This window comes from Juglans microcarpa x Juglans regia, chromosome 3D, assembly GCF_004785595.1.
Source record: "Juglans microcarpa x Juglans regia isolate MS1-56 chromosome 3D, Jm3101_v1.0, whole genome shotgun sequence".
NCBI classification, from domain to species: Eukaryota; Viridiplantae; Streptophyta; class Magnoliopsida; order Fagales; family Juglandaceae; genus Juglans; species Juglans microcarpa x Juglans regia.
In genome coordinates, this window is record NC_054598.1 from 9,820,502 (window position 1) to 9,838,304 (window position 17,803).

Sequence of the window (17,803 nt, forward strand, 5' to 3'; positions counted from 1 at the left end):
TTTTTTATATGCATCCGACTCCCTTGTATGAACAAGGCTGAGAGAGATATTTGCTTCAAATTACTTTTATTTTTAGTGGTGAGAGAGATTGGAGGAATTTTTATCAATGTTTTGAATATTGGTTCGGGATAATCTATATATAATAAATTAAAGTATTAAAATAAAATATTTCGATACGAGTACCGTTTCAGAATAATCTATATATAATAAATTAATTATATATATATGAATAAATTATATTTCAAAATAACATCAATATAAGTCTTAAAAAGTTAAAACACATTCATAAACTCAATAATACTTTTAAGTTCTCAATCCAACTATTTTAAAAAATAATTATTCATCTTTATCACGAAAAAGGAAGTAGAGATTTGATTTTTAAATCTCGAGAACAGGAGATTAAAAAAAGTTAAAAAAATAGTCAGATACGAGAATTGAAATGAAAATTATAAAAAAAAGTAAGAATTTTTACATTAATTACAAAAAAAAAAAAAATTTGGGCGGTACACTAAAAATTGACTGCAATTAACCGAAACACACCAGTATGGCTAGTATTTGACTTAGTACAAAACATATATATTTATGTACCGGTCACTATACCGGTATGATACCAGCCAGTATGGTACGAAATTCACAACCTTGATTTTTATACAAAAATTTCAAGGTAATTTGGGCTTTCCGGTTTCAAAACCATAACAGACCAAACTAAACCGACCCAACTCGATTACCTCATGAAGAAATTATCAGTCGGCTTTCTTTCCAAACAGAAACCAATTGTCTAATTTGTTTAAAAAAAAGAAAAGGAAAAGAATAGAAAGTAATCCATATCTGCAACTGTAGATTTCTAATGCTTCTATTACACTGGCCTTTTATATATCTAAACAGGCCGGATCTTCCATTTGGGCGTGGGCCTCAAATACTAAAACCCATAGGATAGACAGCATAGCCATCAACGTTGTATAGAGGGGAAAAGAAAACAAAAAGAAAACCTCTGCATAGCTGTTGCATCATTCTTGACTTGACGGCTGGAAAGCAAAAACGCCAAAACAAATCAGAAAAAGAGCATATAGAGATACATTACCACCAAAAAACAAACTGCACTACATTATAGACCAAACCATTGATTATAACGTTGAAATTTACAAGGGCAAAATCTGGAGAAATTCTCAAGAAAAATGGGTGAACCTGGGAAAGGCATACCCCAAAGAAGACACCAGCAAAATTCAAGCTTCCTTCCTAGTTATCCTGTGATTGGCAAAGGAGAAGAAAAAACTTGAGGATGAAGATCATACTCTGTAAAGCTACTACAGGGACAATATCATAGCTAAATGCTAATTATAATACCAGTGTAAAGACGCCACAAATAAACAAAACTACATTTTGTACTTGCAACCATGCCATGCCCACCAAATACAAATTTAAATAACCTTGCACTCTAACAAATTTTTATACAAACATTTCAAGATAATTTGGATGATTGGATCAGCCAAGTCCAAAGTGGCAAAGCCAATATGGTTTTGAAACCAAAAAACCCATATCCAATCTAAACCTGATTTAAACCAAGTTGGGAAAAGGGAAAATGCCAAATTCTAGAGAGTTGTGGCTTGTCTTCTAACCTGAAGCAATAGATTCCCAACGCACTCGTGATTTCATGAACGACAGATGTGGCAAAGTGCACATAGAGTCCCGCTGGGTTCAGTAAAGGATTTTCAGATGTAGAACAGTTAGAGCCATTCACATATCAAGATAATTAATATATAACTGTCAGAAAAAGCTAAACCAATACATTCCCAAGTATACACTGCAGAAGAAAATGCCTAAATGTGCTTCTCCAACAATATGCTCAACAAGGAGAACCATGATGCATTTGAAACAAATAATTGGAAAGAAGGGTTTGTAAATGTAAAGAGATGAGTATTTTACAACAAGTAGTACTGTGTGTAAGAGAGAGAAAAAAAAAGTCAAAACTCACCATACCTGAGAATAGACAGTACAGGAGAAGAACCGAACTCTCATCAACTAAAGGAACTCTGCCCAAAAAGATGAACGGAGGTTCATGAGTAAAACAGAAAGCCAATAATAAATAGAACAAGAAGTCTGTTATTCAGCTATTACAACATACCCATCATTCAATCTGGCTGTGAGTGCATTTGCAATGGCAAAAGGGAGATACAGTAGTGACTGCACAGAGCAATAGATAGGTGAATCACAACTTTTTCTGGCTAGTAATTAACTCAACACCCAACGTAATTTGACACTAGGACCTCACCCACTACCCCCACTTAAGAGAGGTGGAAATGCACTTGGGTGAAGGCCATAAGCATATGTGAATCACTAATTAACTAAACCCTAGCATAAGTCATGATGTCATCAATAATTTTTTTATTTTTATTTTTATTTTTAAAACTTGACTGATTAAAATCGTAAAATGGGACAACAGGTCCTGTCAATTGAGGACAATATTAGCCAAATTTAAAACTAAAACCCCTACATTGGGGGTTTGGGAAATATATCTAAAAACTAATATTGATAGTCCATTGATATTGAGCTTGCGGGACAACTCCTCTTTTATAACAATAATGTAGGACTTCAACATGACCGAACTACTATCCCCTTTTTACTCCAGCATAAAACCTGGATAAAGAAGCCACATTTACATAATACATCATGCCAAGCAATAAAGCTCACTATGTTACAGGCCAGATTTACATCAGGAATACCAAATCCCCTGATTTTATTTTCCATGCTTATCCAGGAGACTGTACAAGCTTGAGAAATTGAGCACCATAATGGTTCTACCGACTAGAGAAGAATCAGTAGCTTTCCTCTTAGATCAAACTATGCAGTGAATTAATAACGATCAAGAGGTATAAAAGAAAAGAAAAGAATATAAGCTGGTTTCATTTGAGGAAACCAGATCTCCATATGACTGACCGTCAAGGTTTAACAAGGACTTGTAATTTCATTTTCCTCCAATCACCACAACCCTACCACTATAGCAAATTCAAGAGGATTTTTTGCTTTTACTAAACCGAATGAGCAAGGCTTGATTTAATACAATTTGTCTCAAAAAAATCTATAAGAATTTATTTAGTTGATGGTCGTCGGTGGACTTTGAAAGAAAATAATTAAGTTTGGAAGCTTTTGCTATATATTCTTTCTAAAGTGACCACACTCATTCACTTTGGAAAAAATAAATAAATAAAAAGGAAAGAAGTACCAGACTCAAATTGGTTTTGGGTTTTCATTTTCTAGATTCATTTCAAATATCCAATAGTTCTCAAAATACCCACCGCCAGTTATGGTGAGAGCGACTAGTGGACAATAGATGGCCAAAGCCACGTGACCACCAAATAAAAAGAGCGCACCATGAATTTTAAACCGAGTTTGAAATTACCAACCAATTTCAGTGGGTTTGGTAAGAGAATGCAACATACCAAGCACATATTAGTTTTCAACCCCTTTGGTTCATCACACAAATGAGCCAGGATCAGCCTTCCCTGCCAAAATAGCTGTAATTCAGCAGCAATTCCACGATAATAATTTGATTTGTCTATAACAATGGGTCTGAGGGAAAAAAAAAAATCAAAATTTTACACAGCAAAAGAATATCTATAAACGTCAAACAAACACCAAAGTTATCAAGAGGACACTAAAACGACAGAAAATTAATCAAAGTGTAGATGTATATGTAAATTACTAATTTCCTTGTATATCCACATTTTCAACACATGCTGTGAATCCCAGAGGAATGCGCTGGAAATCCCCAAATACCTCAACAGGTTACAATGCAGGAAACCATAAAAACGCCCTCAATTTTTTAAAGGCAGGATCATCCATGCACTGAAAGGGTTCCACCTCTCATTTGAGTAAAATAAACCTATGGAAGAATTTTAATCTCACAGTATTTGCCAGAGTGATATATTATTATTATTATTTTGATAACCGTGGGTGTCCGGGCCAGCTTGCGCGCACCTCGACTAATCCCACTGGGCCCCTGAAGTTAACGACCGGGTAAACCTCCAGCGGCCCTAAGGGGACTCGAACTGGTGACCATTGGAGACAAACCCAAGGCCGGACCAGCTGAGCTACCCCGCAAGGTTACCAGAGTGATATTATTAGGCATCAGAGAATCTTTATTTTCTCTGCAAGTTTTTTCTTTTTCTTTTTTTGTGTTAAAAGTTAAGGATACTAAATTTTATTGGTACTGGGGGAGCCATCTAAGCACACAGGAGGTATACAAAGGATAACCCTAGTTAGAATTCTCTGTAAGTACTTTAATTTCACAACACTAACCAGTGCATCTATTCTGCTGCTTTTATATGTGGCATTCACAGCAATACAATAACATATAACTACAGGGCAAGTGTGAAAATCTCTGCACCATGATGCAGCTACCACCATAAACAGGAAAACCTTGGATTACAGTATATGATCGCAAGGTTCTGTTATTTCCACCAAGATACAATAATGACCATAGAATGTGAAAATAAAGACCATAAATAAATACATAGGGAATGCAAAATAACAGCAATAGTAATAAAGCGGTCCAATTCAAATGAAGAAAGTATAAACTTCAACTGAATAAATATTCACACCGAAACAAAATATCATACCACAAGGAAACCAAAAGCAAGTCCAGTTCCCAATACAACTAAATGTGGATAGTTCCCCATTATGTCAGATGGAGACAAATAATCCCTGCATAAAAAAAAAAATGACACTATGTAAACCTCTATAAATGTGACTATGAAAAAAAATGTATAAAACATACAACAGATTTCAATCATACCAAACAAGGACTCCTCCCAAGAGTGTAGCAAAAGGGCAAAGCTAGAAAGAGCCAGCAAGAAAACAACATTACGTCTCTTATAAGAAACTAGAAGCAAGACACATGTCCAATAAATTGCAGTATTACCATTGCTAGTGCCAGCAGCATGCTTCCTTTTCTTCCCTGAACTACTGTATAGACATTGTGTATGCTGCAGAGTGAAAATAATACAGGGGAGATCTAAGCTGAACTTTATCAAACAACAATATTAATTCATACAAGTGAATTCTGATGGGAATAGGCAAAGACTTTGGAGTTTAAATTTTGTAAACGCCAATACGCGCACACACAGCTTATTCAATTTAAAAAGCCCAACAATAACAGTAATATGATATGATGGAAATGTCATTCCAATGTCCATGGGTCAACACGGTCTATAGGTCAAAGGGTGTCACGAGGAAAAGGCTTTAAACTTAAAATAACTTAGAATGGGGAGTACATACTTGCATGTGACCGTTGGTATAACACCAAAAGCTGTCATCAGAAGCAACACGGCTCTGTTTGTGGGAATTTCTGAAAAATCACAAAAATGCAAACATATTATATTCAGATATTTTTTTTGATAGGTAAACATTCAGATAATCACAAACGAAAGGCAGAATTTCATAGACAATCATCAACCATGGTAGAAAAGCAAAGATGAAGAAATAAGATAGTGAAAACAGTTGAACAAAAATACAAATTCCCAATTTAAGGAGAGGTGTGGATGGGAAATTCAGATAAATAGCCAATAAGCTAATTTCTAGTAAGGCTTCTTTCATTAACTACCAAATGAAGAGGAATTTTTTTTTTTAATAGTTAATAAGAAAATGAAGAGGGAAAAAAATGGTGCAAGATCAAAGTCTCCAGGCAGAAGTACAACTTAAGAAGTTCTGACATCTTAAACAGAAATGAAACATGAAGAACCGAACAAATAGCAGCCCTATCAAAGGAATGTAAAATTAAGATTGCATGATAGAAACAGTGCCCAATTGCGAAGGACACAGAAAAAATAAAGTAAATAAGCACAAATTACCAGAATGGGATCCCTATGAAAATTATTAAAATTATAAACACAGTCAGTTAAATGGCCTAACAAGAACATAGAGTGTGTCATGTCAATGGAAGATTACACTCAAACTAAACAACAAATGCCAATAGATGACAAATAAATTGTAATGCAATTTATTACAGTTTCCAACGAAGCCCACATGAAATAATCTTTAACATCACGTTCCTTTAGCATTTGAATTATAAAAAATTCAAAATGTTATCCTTTAACATCACATTCTGCCATGACTTTACCAATATATATCCCACCAAAAAAGTTGAAGGCACTGCTGTAATCTAAAAACTGCTGCAGAACGTTTATCTCAGAGTAATAAAAAGGACACCACAAGGTACATAATCAAATGCAAACAGAAACAACTTTTGGCTAAAGAAACCCCAAAATCATACCTCCCATTCTATGGCTAAACCACCATAGAAATAATGCAAGAACTTTGAGCATGGGTTCCATATGGTTTTTTCAGTCCAAATATATTGAGTTATAGGTCATCAGCTTTCTGAAGGATATTCTTACCCTTAAGAAATGGCACCCAACCGAATAAGGGTATGGACTTCCCAAATTGTTGAACCCACCACTCAGCACCTGGAAAGGTTAAGAACTCATGTGAGAATCAAATGTACTTAACCTTAACAAAAGAGATCCCACAATATAAATAATGATGTATTATATTTTAAATAGAGTTTCAGAACAATTATTTGGAAGTGCAAAAAACACATTACTTCAGGGAGAAAGAAGGCATTGGTAGGGGCAGCATACCTACAATAGCTGTGAAGAAATGTGACAGATAAATCAACATGAGACCCTCTGTAGGTCCATTGATAGCCGGAAGAATAAGGGTATTGGTGAAATAGCTAGATCAGAAAATCAAATATCAGTACTGATAACAAGACATCCAACAGCCAGTCGAACCTACATATATCAACAACGACAAAATTGTTCTGCAAAGCATGATAATAAACAATAATCCAAATGGTACATTTTCCACAGAAAGTACCAAAAAAAAAAAAGAGAGAGGTCATAAGGAACAAATAGATCTGGTAATCATTTCCAGGGTCAAAGAGCGAATAAGCTTGAGCATTTTACAAAGACCCCTCCCAGCTAACTCTGGGATTTGAACACTGGGAGGCGGAGTGAGGAAGAAAATTTATTACTTAATACCACATGTACCCAGAAATATATTTTTTTTATCGAAGAATTTTCTTTCTGTTGTTGGTGTTTTCATTGGTAATAAAATTTTATTTGAAAGCGCAAAGGGCACAACCCTAATACACGATATATATATATAAGAGACATCTATCTAGTGAAATCTTTCTTTTTTCTTATAAATGGAATACATGATAACATTATTACTGTAGTTTTAAAATCCATAAAGGTAGAAAATATTTAATAAATAACAAAAATAGATAGTGAACCAATAGACAACTTACTGTTCCCATGTTGCACAGTAAAATGGAATGGCAGAAATCACCCAGTACCAGAAAGTACTTCTTCCACACATAGCAGTGCTCCCAAAAGCCAATGCTTCCAACTATATTTAAGGAAAAACTGATGAAGGTAATGTATCTAAGGGACATACAATGACAACTAAAGATGACGAAACATACCGCACAAGCAAGAGCATCACATCCTGCAATACATTGGGAAGGCAAGAACATTATTCTTCAGTATTAACACTTATCTTCTTTTGAAAAGTAGCACTACAACTTATCTTACAAGTTAGAAAAAAAAAAGTAAGATAATATACATGACAACAGCATCTCACCATGGTCAAAGAGCTCCCCTAATGGACTTGAAGAATTTGTTCGTCTTGCTTGCTTTCCATCAACAGCATCAAAGGTCTAACATCAAACTAAAAACGGGTTAAAAAAAGAGTAATAAAAGGGAGTTGGGGTATGCCAATATGAGAATCTCCAATAAAAGATCTGCAACTTAATACAACACCTAAAAGTGCAGGAAAAAAAGGCTATCAACTAATCAGGGCATAAGATTTGGAGTTAAAAAAGCACAGTTGCATTATAAAGTTCAATTAAAAAACCATAGTTTTGGGGACAGTGAAAAACCAGTATCGGAACTTAAGTCTTTCGTTCTCAACACTTTGTATCTTTGGTTAATAACACAACGCTATGTTACCACCTCTAGTTATAGCTTTCAGGATTTCCTAGCTCTATTTCCTTTTGATAGTTAAGTGGATTTTATGTATACATCCTGTGTACTGATGTATTAACCCCTTTAATCAAATACAATCCATATCTTACTTATCTGAAGAAAAAAAGTTTAATTCACAGAAGCTAATCTTAGATAGTCACAAGATCTAAAAAAGACCTTCACAAGTTTTGAGCAGCAGTTTTCCACAATTACTTTGCATTTTCAAACCATTGATGCATCCTAGAACATAATAATAATACACAATGCAGATAGAAGCCTTCTGTGAGACAATCCAACTTTGTACTTGTATAAAATCCACAATCCAATTCTCTTGAGATCAAACAAAGAAATAAGAATATGGTAAGACTCACAATAGTTAATCGAGCAAAACGGCTCAACGAGTCAAACAAGAATACTACATGAAACTAAAAGTAATCAGCTCAAGGAAATATTGCACAAATGAGTGTCTTCAATTATCACTCAATTCAGTTGTCAAGTACAGAGAAGCATATACCATATGACAATATGATCAGAAGAACCAACATGACTTTCTCAACTTGAATTAATTCTCAACAGACCTGATAGAGAAAAAGTAGCAAACCATGCGCAACATGAACCCATCTTGGAGGAGGTGTATCCAAGCGAGGTGAATAAATCTGAAACAATAACATATAACAATAATTCAGAGAAGTTAGAGGGTACACTAAACTATCACACTTCTCTTCATAGCTTTCATCAACAGATCTTAAAGCAACATTTCTGTCCAATAGTTGGCCAATTGGGGATACAAAATGCTTTAGAAACAAATATTCCAACATAAAATTCATACTAAGGCCTGGTTTGGATAGCAAAGCCCTCCCAACTCATCCCATCTCATCTAATCCCATCCCATCTCATCTCAATATCCAAACATCACAAACACAAAAACTTTTCAGTTTCAAATCTTCAACTTTTTCATTTAATCATTACCTAATCATTGCAACTTTTCCAAACTTCCAAACCAAATACAAAAAACAATTCAACTTTTTCAAATCCCAAAACAAAAATTATATTAAAAAATTATATTCTAATAATAGTTTAACTTTATAATATATTTATTCAACTTTTTCTCTCCTTTTCTAAAATCCCATAAAACATATTAACTCAAACCATTTCACTACTATTCACAGATCATCTCACTATCCAAACGAGGCCTAAGACTTATAAAAAAAAATTCATATTAAGTAATATCGCGATTCAATTATCAAATAATATGCTACACAAGTAAATTTAAGAGAAATTTACTTTAAGAGGAATTTGTTAGTAGGTATAATAGTGCTCTAGGGTATTTTTCATGTGATATTGATTGTATTCTTAAAGCATACTTCCCAATCAAAATATGATGGTTTCTAGAATAAATTACAAGCTCAAGAGTAAAAGAAACTAGAAAAATAATTAAGCAACCCTGTATATAGTGTTCAAGTAAATCAACAACCACCATCCTTCTTGCTAATATAGATTTAAAAATGCATATCACCTCGCTAAATCACAAATGCCTCATACCAACATCAGCTGTGGATGTTAGTGTTAAAAAAACAAAAGAAAAGAAAATAACTATTTCCACTTATCATTATACTACAAAAGCTATCACCTATTTTTAATAAAATTCCTATTTATTGATAAAAAAATTATACCACAAAAGTTATCAACTATATTCTTATTTTATATAGGTAAAATGAAATTTAATTAAAACCATGTAAATAGGCATAACCCAAGTACACATGGGGTATGCAAGAGAAAACACATAGTTACAATCTAAGAACTAGTGAAAGCAACAAAGAAATTTTGAAATTAGGGCTTGTTTGGGGCCTCAGATGAGACACAAAATTCTCATCTCATCACATCTTATTCCCAAACATATTTCAAATACAAAATTTTCAAATTAATCATTACAACTTTTTCAAACTTTCAAATAAAAAATAAAAAAAAATTCCAACTTTTCAAATCTCCAAACAAAAATAATATTATAAAACAATATTCTCACAATATTTTAACTTTATAATATTTTTTATTCAACTTTTTCTCTCTCCTTTCCCAAAACCTAAAAAATACTCAACTCAAACTATCTTACTACTATTCACAAAATTCTCATCTCATCTCACTCTCCAAATGCCCTAAATGTGCTCTTGAAATTTTGATGAAGAGGACAGTAGTAAATCCTCTTTTTTATAAACCTGTAATTTATGCAATTTTCTTCTTCAATGATGAACCATGTGAAAAAACTTATTTATTTTTTAATAACTAAACAGTCAATTCAAAATTTAAAAACAGTTTATATTATAATCTATTTTAAAATTAAAAATTAGAAGTAAAAAGGAAAAAAAAAAAAAAAGAGGGGGGGAAGATGGAGGGTTTCCTGCACCCAGCTTAGAAAGGGGGATCACTACCACCCCTCCTGGGGAGAGGGGCACTGCCACAGGTGAGGCACAGACCCTCCACCTCCTTTTTGCATTTAGGTCTTAATTTTAAATAAATTATAACTCAAGTAATTTTGAAGTTTTTTTTTTTATTCAAACTAAAATTTCCCTCATGGCAGTGCTACAAATGCCACATGTTTTCCATCACATATTTTGGACAAAAAATGCCAATAGAGGGGATCGATCCACAAACAATAAAATCAATGAAGATTAAACCTAAAAAATAAAGGTTGAACGGTTTTTGTTCTCATATACAAATTATGAAATTAAAAGCATGGCAACAGATAAACTCCCACTCACGTAGCCAAGCAGTGCAGAAATGCCCAAGAAGATGAATCCCGTAAGTGTTATCTGACAAAATACAAAGAGTATTCTGTCAGTGAACAGGCATGAGTGCAATATACTAATTTTTATAACAAGTTATACCAAGGTAAAGTGAAAATTACAAATCACCAAAACAAAATGCAGAGAGAGAGAGAGAGAGAGAAGATTATTATACCATGTTCGGACTTGGAAATTTTCCAAATGCAACACGCAAAGATCAAAGAAAAATAAGAAAAGTCAGCACATGTCAATAAGAAAAGAAATGTAATAACACTTGCACACAAGAAGTTTATGAACTACAGAAGTTCCAAAGTTGTTAAGACTATGGAAATCTTTTTTTTTTTTTTTTTTTTTTATGTTACGTATAACTCCAGAAATCTTAAAAGCCATGGATATTAAAAGACAATAGTTGAAGGCATCCCCACCATTTAAAAAACAAATGATATGCTAGTAATAACAAGATAGAAGACTTGGCCAAAAATCTACAACTACGGATCTATTACATGACAGCACATGATAAGAAACTGTATTTTCATACCATCCAAAAAAACAAAAAAAAAACGAAACTGTATGCTTCATAATTCACGATAAGAAACTAGTATCATTATTTTATACTATAAAACCCCTAGGGGTTGGCTCAAGTGGTAAAGGCCTTGGTCTTGGTGGTATGCTCAATGTTTTGAATACCGTACCGGATGTCATACCGGTCAAGACACTGGAACGAAATATTTCGGTACCTGTACCGTTTCGGGATAGTCGATATATGAATAAATTATATGTATAAATATATATAAAAATTATATTCCAAAATAATAGTATATATATGAATAAATTATATATAAATACATATATATAAATTATAAATAGCCTAGTCTGAATTGGGGGTTAAAAAATAAGCTTGTAGTTTGAAAAAATGAAAAAAAAAAATTAAAGGCCAAAATACAGGCCGGTACAAGCCGAAATATAGGCCGGTACGGTACAAGATTAAAAACAGTGGGTATGCTCCCTCCAAAGTCTAAGGAAATCTTCTTGAGTGTAAACAATCTCTAGAGGCCATCGAATTGGGGGATTTTCCCCTTGAATTAACCGAGGTGCACTTATGGAAAACTCCTCGCCGAGGGCCTATGCACCCCCAGGATTAGTTGGGACGCGTTCTTGGACACCCGGTGCAAATCAAAAATAATTTTACACTATAGTGTTGGAGATCTGTAAGACTTTAAGTTTCAAAGATTCTATGTTGTCAAACCAAATTCTCAAGTTAACCCTACTGCATACAGGTTCTTGAGTTAATAATGAAGCATTGAAAAATTACCTATAAAAATAAATAATGAAGCATTGAAAAATGATGATCTTCAATGAAAAATCGGGCCTTCTCACCAGTTAAGAAAAACTTATACTAAGGTTGGAAAATCCCAAATTCTGACTTCCAACCAGAAATTAGGAAACAGAATGGGCATCGTGATTGAAACTCACATTCTTTCTGACATTCAACATTAGAGATGGTTTGTCCTTTTTGAAAAAAAAAGCCACAATTAGCAGTTTTGGAACTCCACATCAGACACCAAAAAATCACTAATAGACACAATTGAATTTAAACAACCAAGAATTGGAGAGTCTATCACTACCATACAGATCAAACTAAAGGCACATATTCCATTTTTTATTAGGCAAATATTCCAAAATTGATTATATATCATTTTAGTTCTAGAATTTTATTTGTGAGCTTTAGTAAGATTGCCATACCATCAAATTAGACAGCTTAGAAATCATTAAAACTACAAATTACAATGAGAATGCATATGTGCAGAGTTTTCAACAACCGATTTCACCCGAAGTGAAATGAAAATAGAGAAGAACTTACGGCATCCAAAGGGGGAAAAAATTAACGACACGACTCCAAAAGGGTTGGAGGACATATTTGGCAGCGTAGGAGTGATCAACACCACTGTACTTGTACCTGTGGAGCGCAGCTACACCATGTGCCCCTATATACCCCATTCTGCCCCCAAAAAAAAAACCCGTTAAACCACCTGCACAGGTCAAAAAGCTGCAATTAGTAGAAGCATGTGGGAAAATAAAGCAATCAAATAAAAAAGAATAATAGCAAAGACGAAATCTAAATCTATACTAAACACGGAACACAAAGCATTTATGACCCATGGAATTTTCATGGAAAAGCGATATTAAAACAGATTAAAAAATACAGAATAACAGGAAAATGAAAAGCAGAGCAGATCGTAGAAGGAAGAAAATGAGAAGTAACAAAAATTAACAGTACCTCCGGAGACCACAGAGATCGAGCGAGGGCGAGGAAGAGAGAGGAAGAAGAGGTTCAGAGAAGATGGCACATTCTTAAATTCTTTTGGTAGTTATTTTTTGGGGGTTAATCTCCCGCCCTGAGTGTGCACAAGAAAATATAAATGGACACAGGATTGAAGGCTATTGCCATATGCAGTAATGATCTCCACTCGGAACGTTCCAATCAGGGAAAACGACGTCGGCCAGGCGACATCTGGAACTTCAAACGCGTATCACTGGTGTTCACTTTTTTTCTGTGGCTGTGGTGTTCTTCTTTTCTTTCCTACTTTTTTTTTTCCCAATTTTGAGTAAGCTTAACGAATAACGAGTCTCTTTAGAATCATTTAATTTAAAAGCTAGATTCTTTATCTCTCAATTTCTTTATTTATTTAAATATTTTTAGATATTAATTATTTAAAATATATCACACAAGAACGTCTTTTTTTTTTTTTTTTTTTGTTAGAATATTTAAAAAGAAAAATGATAAGCATACATAACTTTTTATAATATTTTACATAATATTATTTTAAAATAAAGGTTATTTTTTATAAATTAACTTGTAAAAGTAATATTATTTTATTACAATATTCTTATTTTATAGAGTCTTATGTACAAGCGATTTGAAATGATTTGAAGTATTAATACTTATATGACTTTTTTTTATTAAAAATAAAATAAAATTGAGAGAAGAAAAATATAATTTGTCTCATAAAAATTATTTTTAATTTTAATTTATATCGTTTTATTAAATAAATATCTTATATGTCAATATTAATACATGATTTAGTGTGTAAATTTATTTATAAAAAGATTTTTTCTATTTTCTATTATATATTGTGAAATATATTTCAGAAATAGATGCTTCTCTGCATCATACTTTTAAACATAAAAATATGATACAAGAAGAATCTATTTCTCACGGGTACTCTTAGAGCCACCGCTGGTGGCTTCCATTGGGAGTTATCTCTAGTTCTAGCATATGTTTTTTGATGTATTTTTTTTAATTATTTTTTATATAAATTTTTTTTAATATTAAAAAAATAAAATAAATTTAGAACATTACTAAAATACACTTTCTTAATCATAAAATAAAAAAAAATCATTAAAAAATATTTCTTTAATCATAAAGTAAAATAAAAAAAATATTAAGAAAATATTTTTTAATAATATTATGAATTTTTTTATTTTTTTTAAATATTTAAAATTGTAAAAAAAATTATATAAAAAAAATTAATAAAAAACACATAAAAAAACACACAAAAATGCTAAGCGTCCCTTCATTTCTCACACAAGGATCGTGAAAACGTATATGCCAGAAGCACGACACATGTCACAAGTGAAGCCATCCCGCGTTGCTTCCTTGTTTGGACGCATTAATGATGATGTCCTCCTCCATACGACACGCTCGTTAATTGGGTTGGATTGACTCACAGTCACAGTAACACCACCAGCACACACATTTCAAAGTTCCCATAAAGCTACAGATATTGTGCGACAAGGGTCCTTGGTTGTTGGACTCCACGTCCACACGAGACAAGAAAATACTTCCTACCTAAGACACTGTTTGTTGACTTTTTTTTTTTTTGGTTAAACAAGCTTTAGCTTTATATGTAAACGAAAAAAGAACATTGAGTTCATGCTCTTTATTTACAGACATATATACTTTTAAGGGTTGAAAATCTAACATGCAAGGAGAAATTAATAAAAGTGAGATATTTTCATAAGCCTGCATTGAAGTTGTCTATTACGTCAAATTATATGCGCATCAATTTTTGTCTCGATGTATTTTTACAACTTTCTATATTTCGAAATTGCCAAGAAGATGTCTAATGTCTCTGATAATATTTTACATAGTTCAATCTGAAACTTGCTTCTTGTTGTTTATTGCTTGAACAATTAGATTTGAATCACCTTGAACTATGATTTTCATGAGCTTTAGTTTTTCAGTTTCTTTTATAATCATCAAGGCTACAGCTGTCTCTCCTATATTAGGGTTGTTGCCTTGAATGAAATCTATTTTCACCATTATTACACTCCCCGAATCAGATCTACAAATTGCAACAACAGTACTACCTTCTTTCTTAACCGCCACATCAAAGGTTAGAAGATGAAAACCTATTAGTAGATTTTTGCTCCTTCTTTCTGGATTTATTGGGATTTCAACCCAAGCTTTTTTATGTTCAGAATAAGACTTCTTGAGCTTAGTAGCAAAGATATGGGGTGGAATTGTTTCTTGATCATGCACTGCTTTGTTTCTAAAGAATCATAAATTGTCCATAGCTAGTGTAGCAAAAGTTTGGAATCCATGATGCTCTTCTTTGGGAATATTCAAGAGAAGTGTTGGGTTTATAATGATTCTTATCCAATATGAGATTTTTTGTGTTGCTAAGCAAGTCATGTCCATAGGCCAATGTGAGCTTCTCCAAAGGATCCTAGTGTACATACACTTAAAGAAATAAGTGTTCAATGTTTTCAGCTTCTTCCATACAAAGAGGACAAAGAATTTGATCATTTTCTAATCTAATGAATTTCTCTAACTTTTTCCTAGTTCGAAGAATATCATGACTAACCCTCCAAAGAAACAATTTTAATATGTCCTGAAGTTTTATTTTCCACAATTTTTTCCAATCCACATCGTTTTGGTGAGGAATTTGTGGTTTCACAAGTGCAGCATAAGCTGACTTGACTGAAAACTTACCAGAAGAATGGTGTACCCATTTTATTTTGTCTTCAAGAGTATGAAAGTTACAATTTGATAAAGGAATTTTTTGGATTTCTTCAACAGAAGTTGTGGTACAAAGAGCATTCAAAAGAATATTATTCCATTTTTTAGGTTGTTCAAGAATGAGTTTAGAGACAGTCAGATTATGATCCAGTTGCAAACAATCTTGGTTTGGTGTTGGTTTGAACGTAGAAAGAATTGGTACCTATGGGTCTTTCCAAACTCTTGCTTTGGCTCCATTATTAATCTGAAAACAAAAACTAGTTTGAAGAAACTGTCTTTGTTTCAGGAGACTTTTCCAAATCCAAGAGTCAAAATTTTTCTAATTGACATCAAAGAAATGTGTGTTTTTGATATACTTTTGTGTGAAAATCTGTTTCCAGAGACTATTTTTTCCAGTTATGAAAACCCAAGTAAGTTTTGTGGTTAGTGCTGAATTGAAGGAAGTCATTTTTTTTAAGCCTAATCCACCAATGGATTTAGGAGTGCAAATCTTTTCCCAAGCTTTTGGAGTGTACTTTTTATTGTTTTGAGAATTTGTACCCCACCAAAAACTACAAAGAGTAGTATCTAAGGATCTTTTGATGGAGGAAGGGATAAGGATTGTAGACATGACATAAGCTGGAATTGAGTTTGCTACTGCTCTTATCAGATTAGTTTTTCTAGCTTGAGAGAGGCTTTTAGACTTCTATCCTTGCAATTTATTCTAGATTTTCTCAATAACATCCTTGAAAAAAATTGTTTTCCCTCTACCAGAATACAAAGGTAATCCCAAGTATTTGAGGTTGCAGGCTACAACACTGAGACCTAGAATTTCCTTAATGTCAGATTTCACAGAGGTAGAGGTGTTCCGACTAAAGTGAATGGATGATTTCTTTTTGTTAACACATTGCCCAGACCAGGAATTCTAAATATCAAGACAATTATTAAAAGCTTGAGCAATTTGTATTGAGGAAGATCCAAACAAAATTAAGTCATCAGCAAAGAGTAAGTGTGAGAGAGTAGGGCATCTACTTGAAAGTTTAATGCATTTAATCTTGTTAAAACTTCAGGTCCCATGATAAAAAAAAAAGGGTGAAAAAGGATCACGTTGCTTTAGTCCTCTTGAAGGTTTAAAGAAACCTTTGGGAGAACCATTTATGAGAATAGAGTATATAACCGTGGTTAAACACTCTTGAATCCAGTTTATCCATTTTTTATTGAAACCCAGATTTTTAAAAATAGCAAGGATGAAAGGTCATTCCATGTAGTCAAAAGTTTTTTCCATATAAATTTTTATGGTCATTTGTCTTGAATTACCCCTTCTTCTTTTTAAATGATGAAAATTTTCCTAAAAATGATATTTTCTTGAATCAATCTCCTAGGGACAAAGGCTGATTGGAATGGAGATATAATATTTGTCAAAATTTTTTTAAGCATGTTTGCTAAAATTTTTGTATTTAATTTATAGCAAACATTTGAGAGGCTGATGGGTCTAAAGTGATGAACTTCATTGGGATTATCTTTTTTGGGAATGAGAGTGATATTTGTATGATTCAGTTCCTTTAAAAGTTTTCCACTAATGAAGAAACTTTGAATGACAGCTATTAGATCCTTTTTTATCACCTCCCAATAAGTTTTGTAAAACAGCCACGTGAAATCATCAGAACCTAGGACCTTTGTAGAGGGTGTTTGATTAATAACCTTCCAAATTTATACTTCATCAGGGGCTTTGCAAAGGAAAGAGTTCTTACCATCAGTGCTTTTTGTGGGGAAAAGATCATTAAAATCATCTGCAAAGTTAGGATTCGAAGTCTCAAAGATTTTTTGGAAATGTTCTTGAAACTTTGAATTAATGACATTATGATCCGTTGTCCAAAGACCAGTTCCTATTTTAAGGCAGTCAATACTATTCTTTCTTCTCCTAACAATGGTGGAAGCATGAACAATTTTTGTGTTAAGATCAAAGGTTGTGAGCCATGTGATTCTTGATTTTTGTT

At 33.0% G+C, this 17,803-nt stretch overlaps 1 protein-coding gene across 3 annotated transcripts; it reads right to left on the reverse strand.

Annotated features, from left to right (window-relative positions):
• Positions 1 to 732: 732 nt before the first annotated feature.
• On the reverse strand, positions 733 to 13,417 carry LOC121254429 (choline/ethanolaminephosphotransferase 1-like). Of its 3 annotated transcripts, none has more exons than XM_041154480.1 (20): positions 13,083 to 13,417; positions 12,666 to 12,834; positions 10,980 to 11,011; positions 10,781 to 10,831; positions 8,603 to 8,680; positions 7,642 to 7,717; positions 7,484 to 7,506; positions 7,307 to 7,407; positions 6,636 to 6,730; positions 6,393 to 6,461; positions 5,275 to 5,344; positions 4,919 to 4,982; positions 4,793 to 4,833; positions 4,617 to 4,701; positions 3,438 to 3,500; positions 2,123 to 2,181; positions 1,978 to 2,030; positions 1,617 to 1,689; positions 1,201 to 1,245; positions 733 to 1,025 (listed from the first exon to the last, which is right to left on the reverse strand). In XM_041154480.1, the coding sequence occupies exons 2-19, from the start codon at positions 12,718 to 12,720 to the stop codon at positions 1,224 to 1,226; spliced, it is 1,110 nt and encodes a 369-aa protein (XP_041010414.1). In that variant the 5' UTR covers positions 12,721 to 12,834; positions 13,083 to 13,417; the 3' UTR covers positions 733 to 1,025; positions 1,201 to 1,223. The 3 variants fall into 3 exon arrangements, with proteins under 3 accessions (XP_041010414.1, XP_041010413.1, XP_041010412.1); XM_041154479.1 differs by having other exon boundaries at positions 1,186 to 1,245; positions 10,980 to 10,989; positions 13,083 to 13,416; XM_041154478.1 differs by having other exon boundaries at positions 10,980 to 10,989; positions 13,083 to 13,415.
• Positions 13,418 to 17,803: the final 4,386 nt, after the last annotated feature.

Excerpts from the sequence above, each read along its gene's own strand:
- LOC121254429 (XM_041154479.1), bottom strand. The coding sequence starts at position 12,802 with ATGGGGTATATAGGGGCACATGGTGTAGCTGCGCTCCACAGGTACAAG. Across the intron at positions 7,507-7,641 it reads AGGGGAGCTCTTTGACCATG|GATGTGATGCTCTTGCTTGT; the intron begins GTGAGATGCTGT and ends AATGTATTGCAG. Across the intron at positions 4,702-4,792 it reads TTGGGAGGAGTCCTTGTTTG|GGATTATTTGTCTCCATCTG; the intron begins GTATGATTGAAA and ends TTTTTTATGCAG.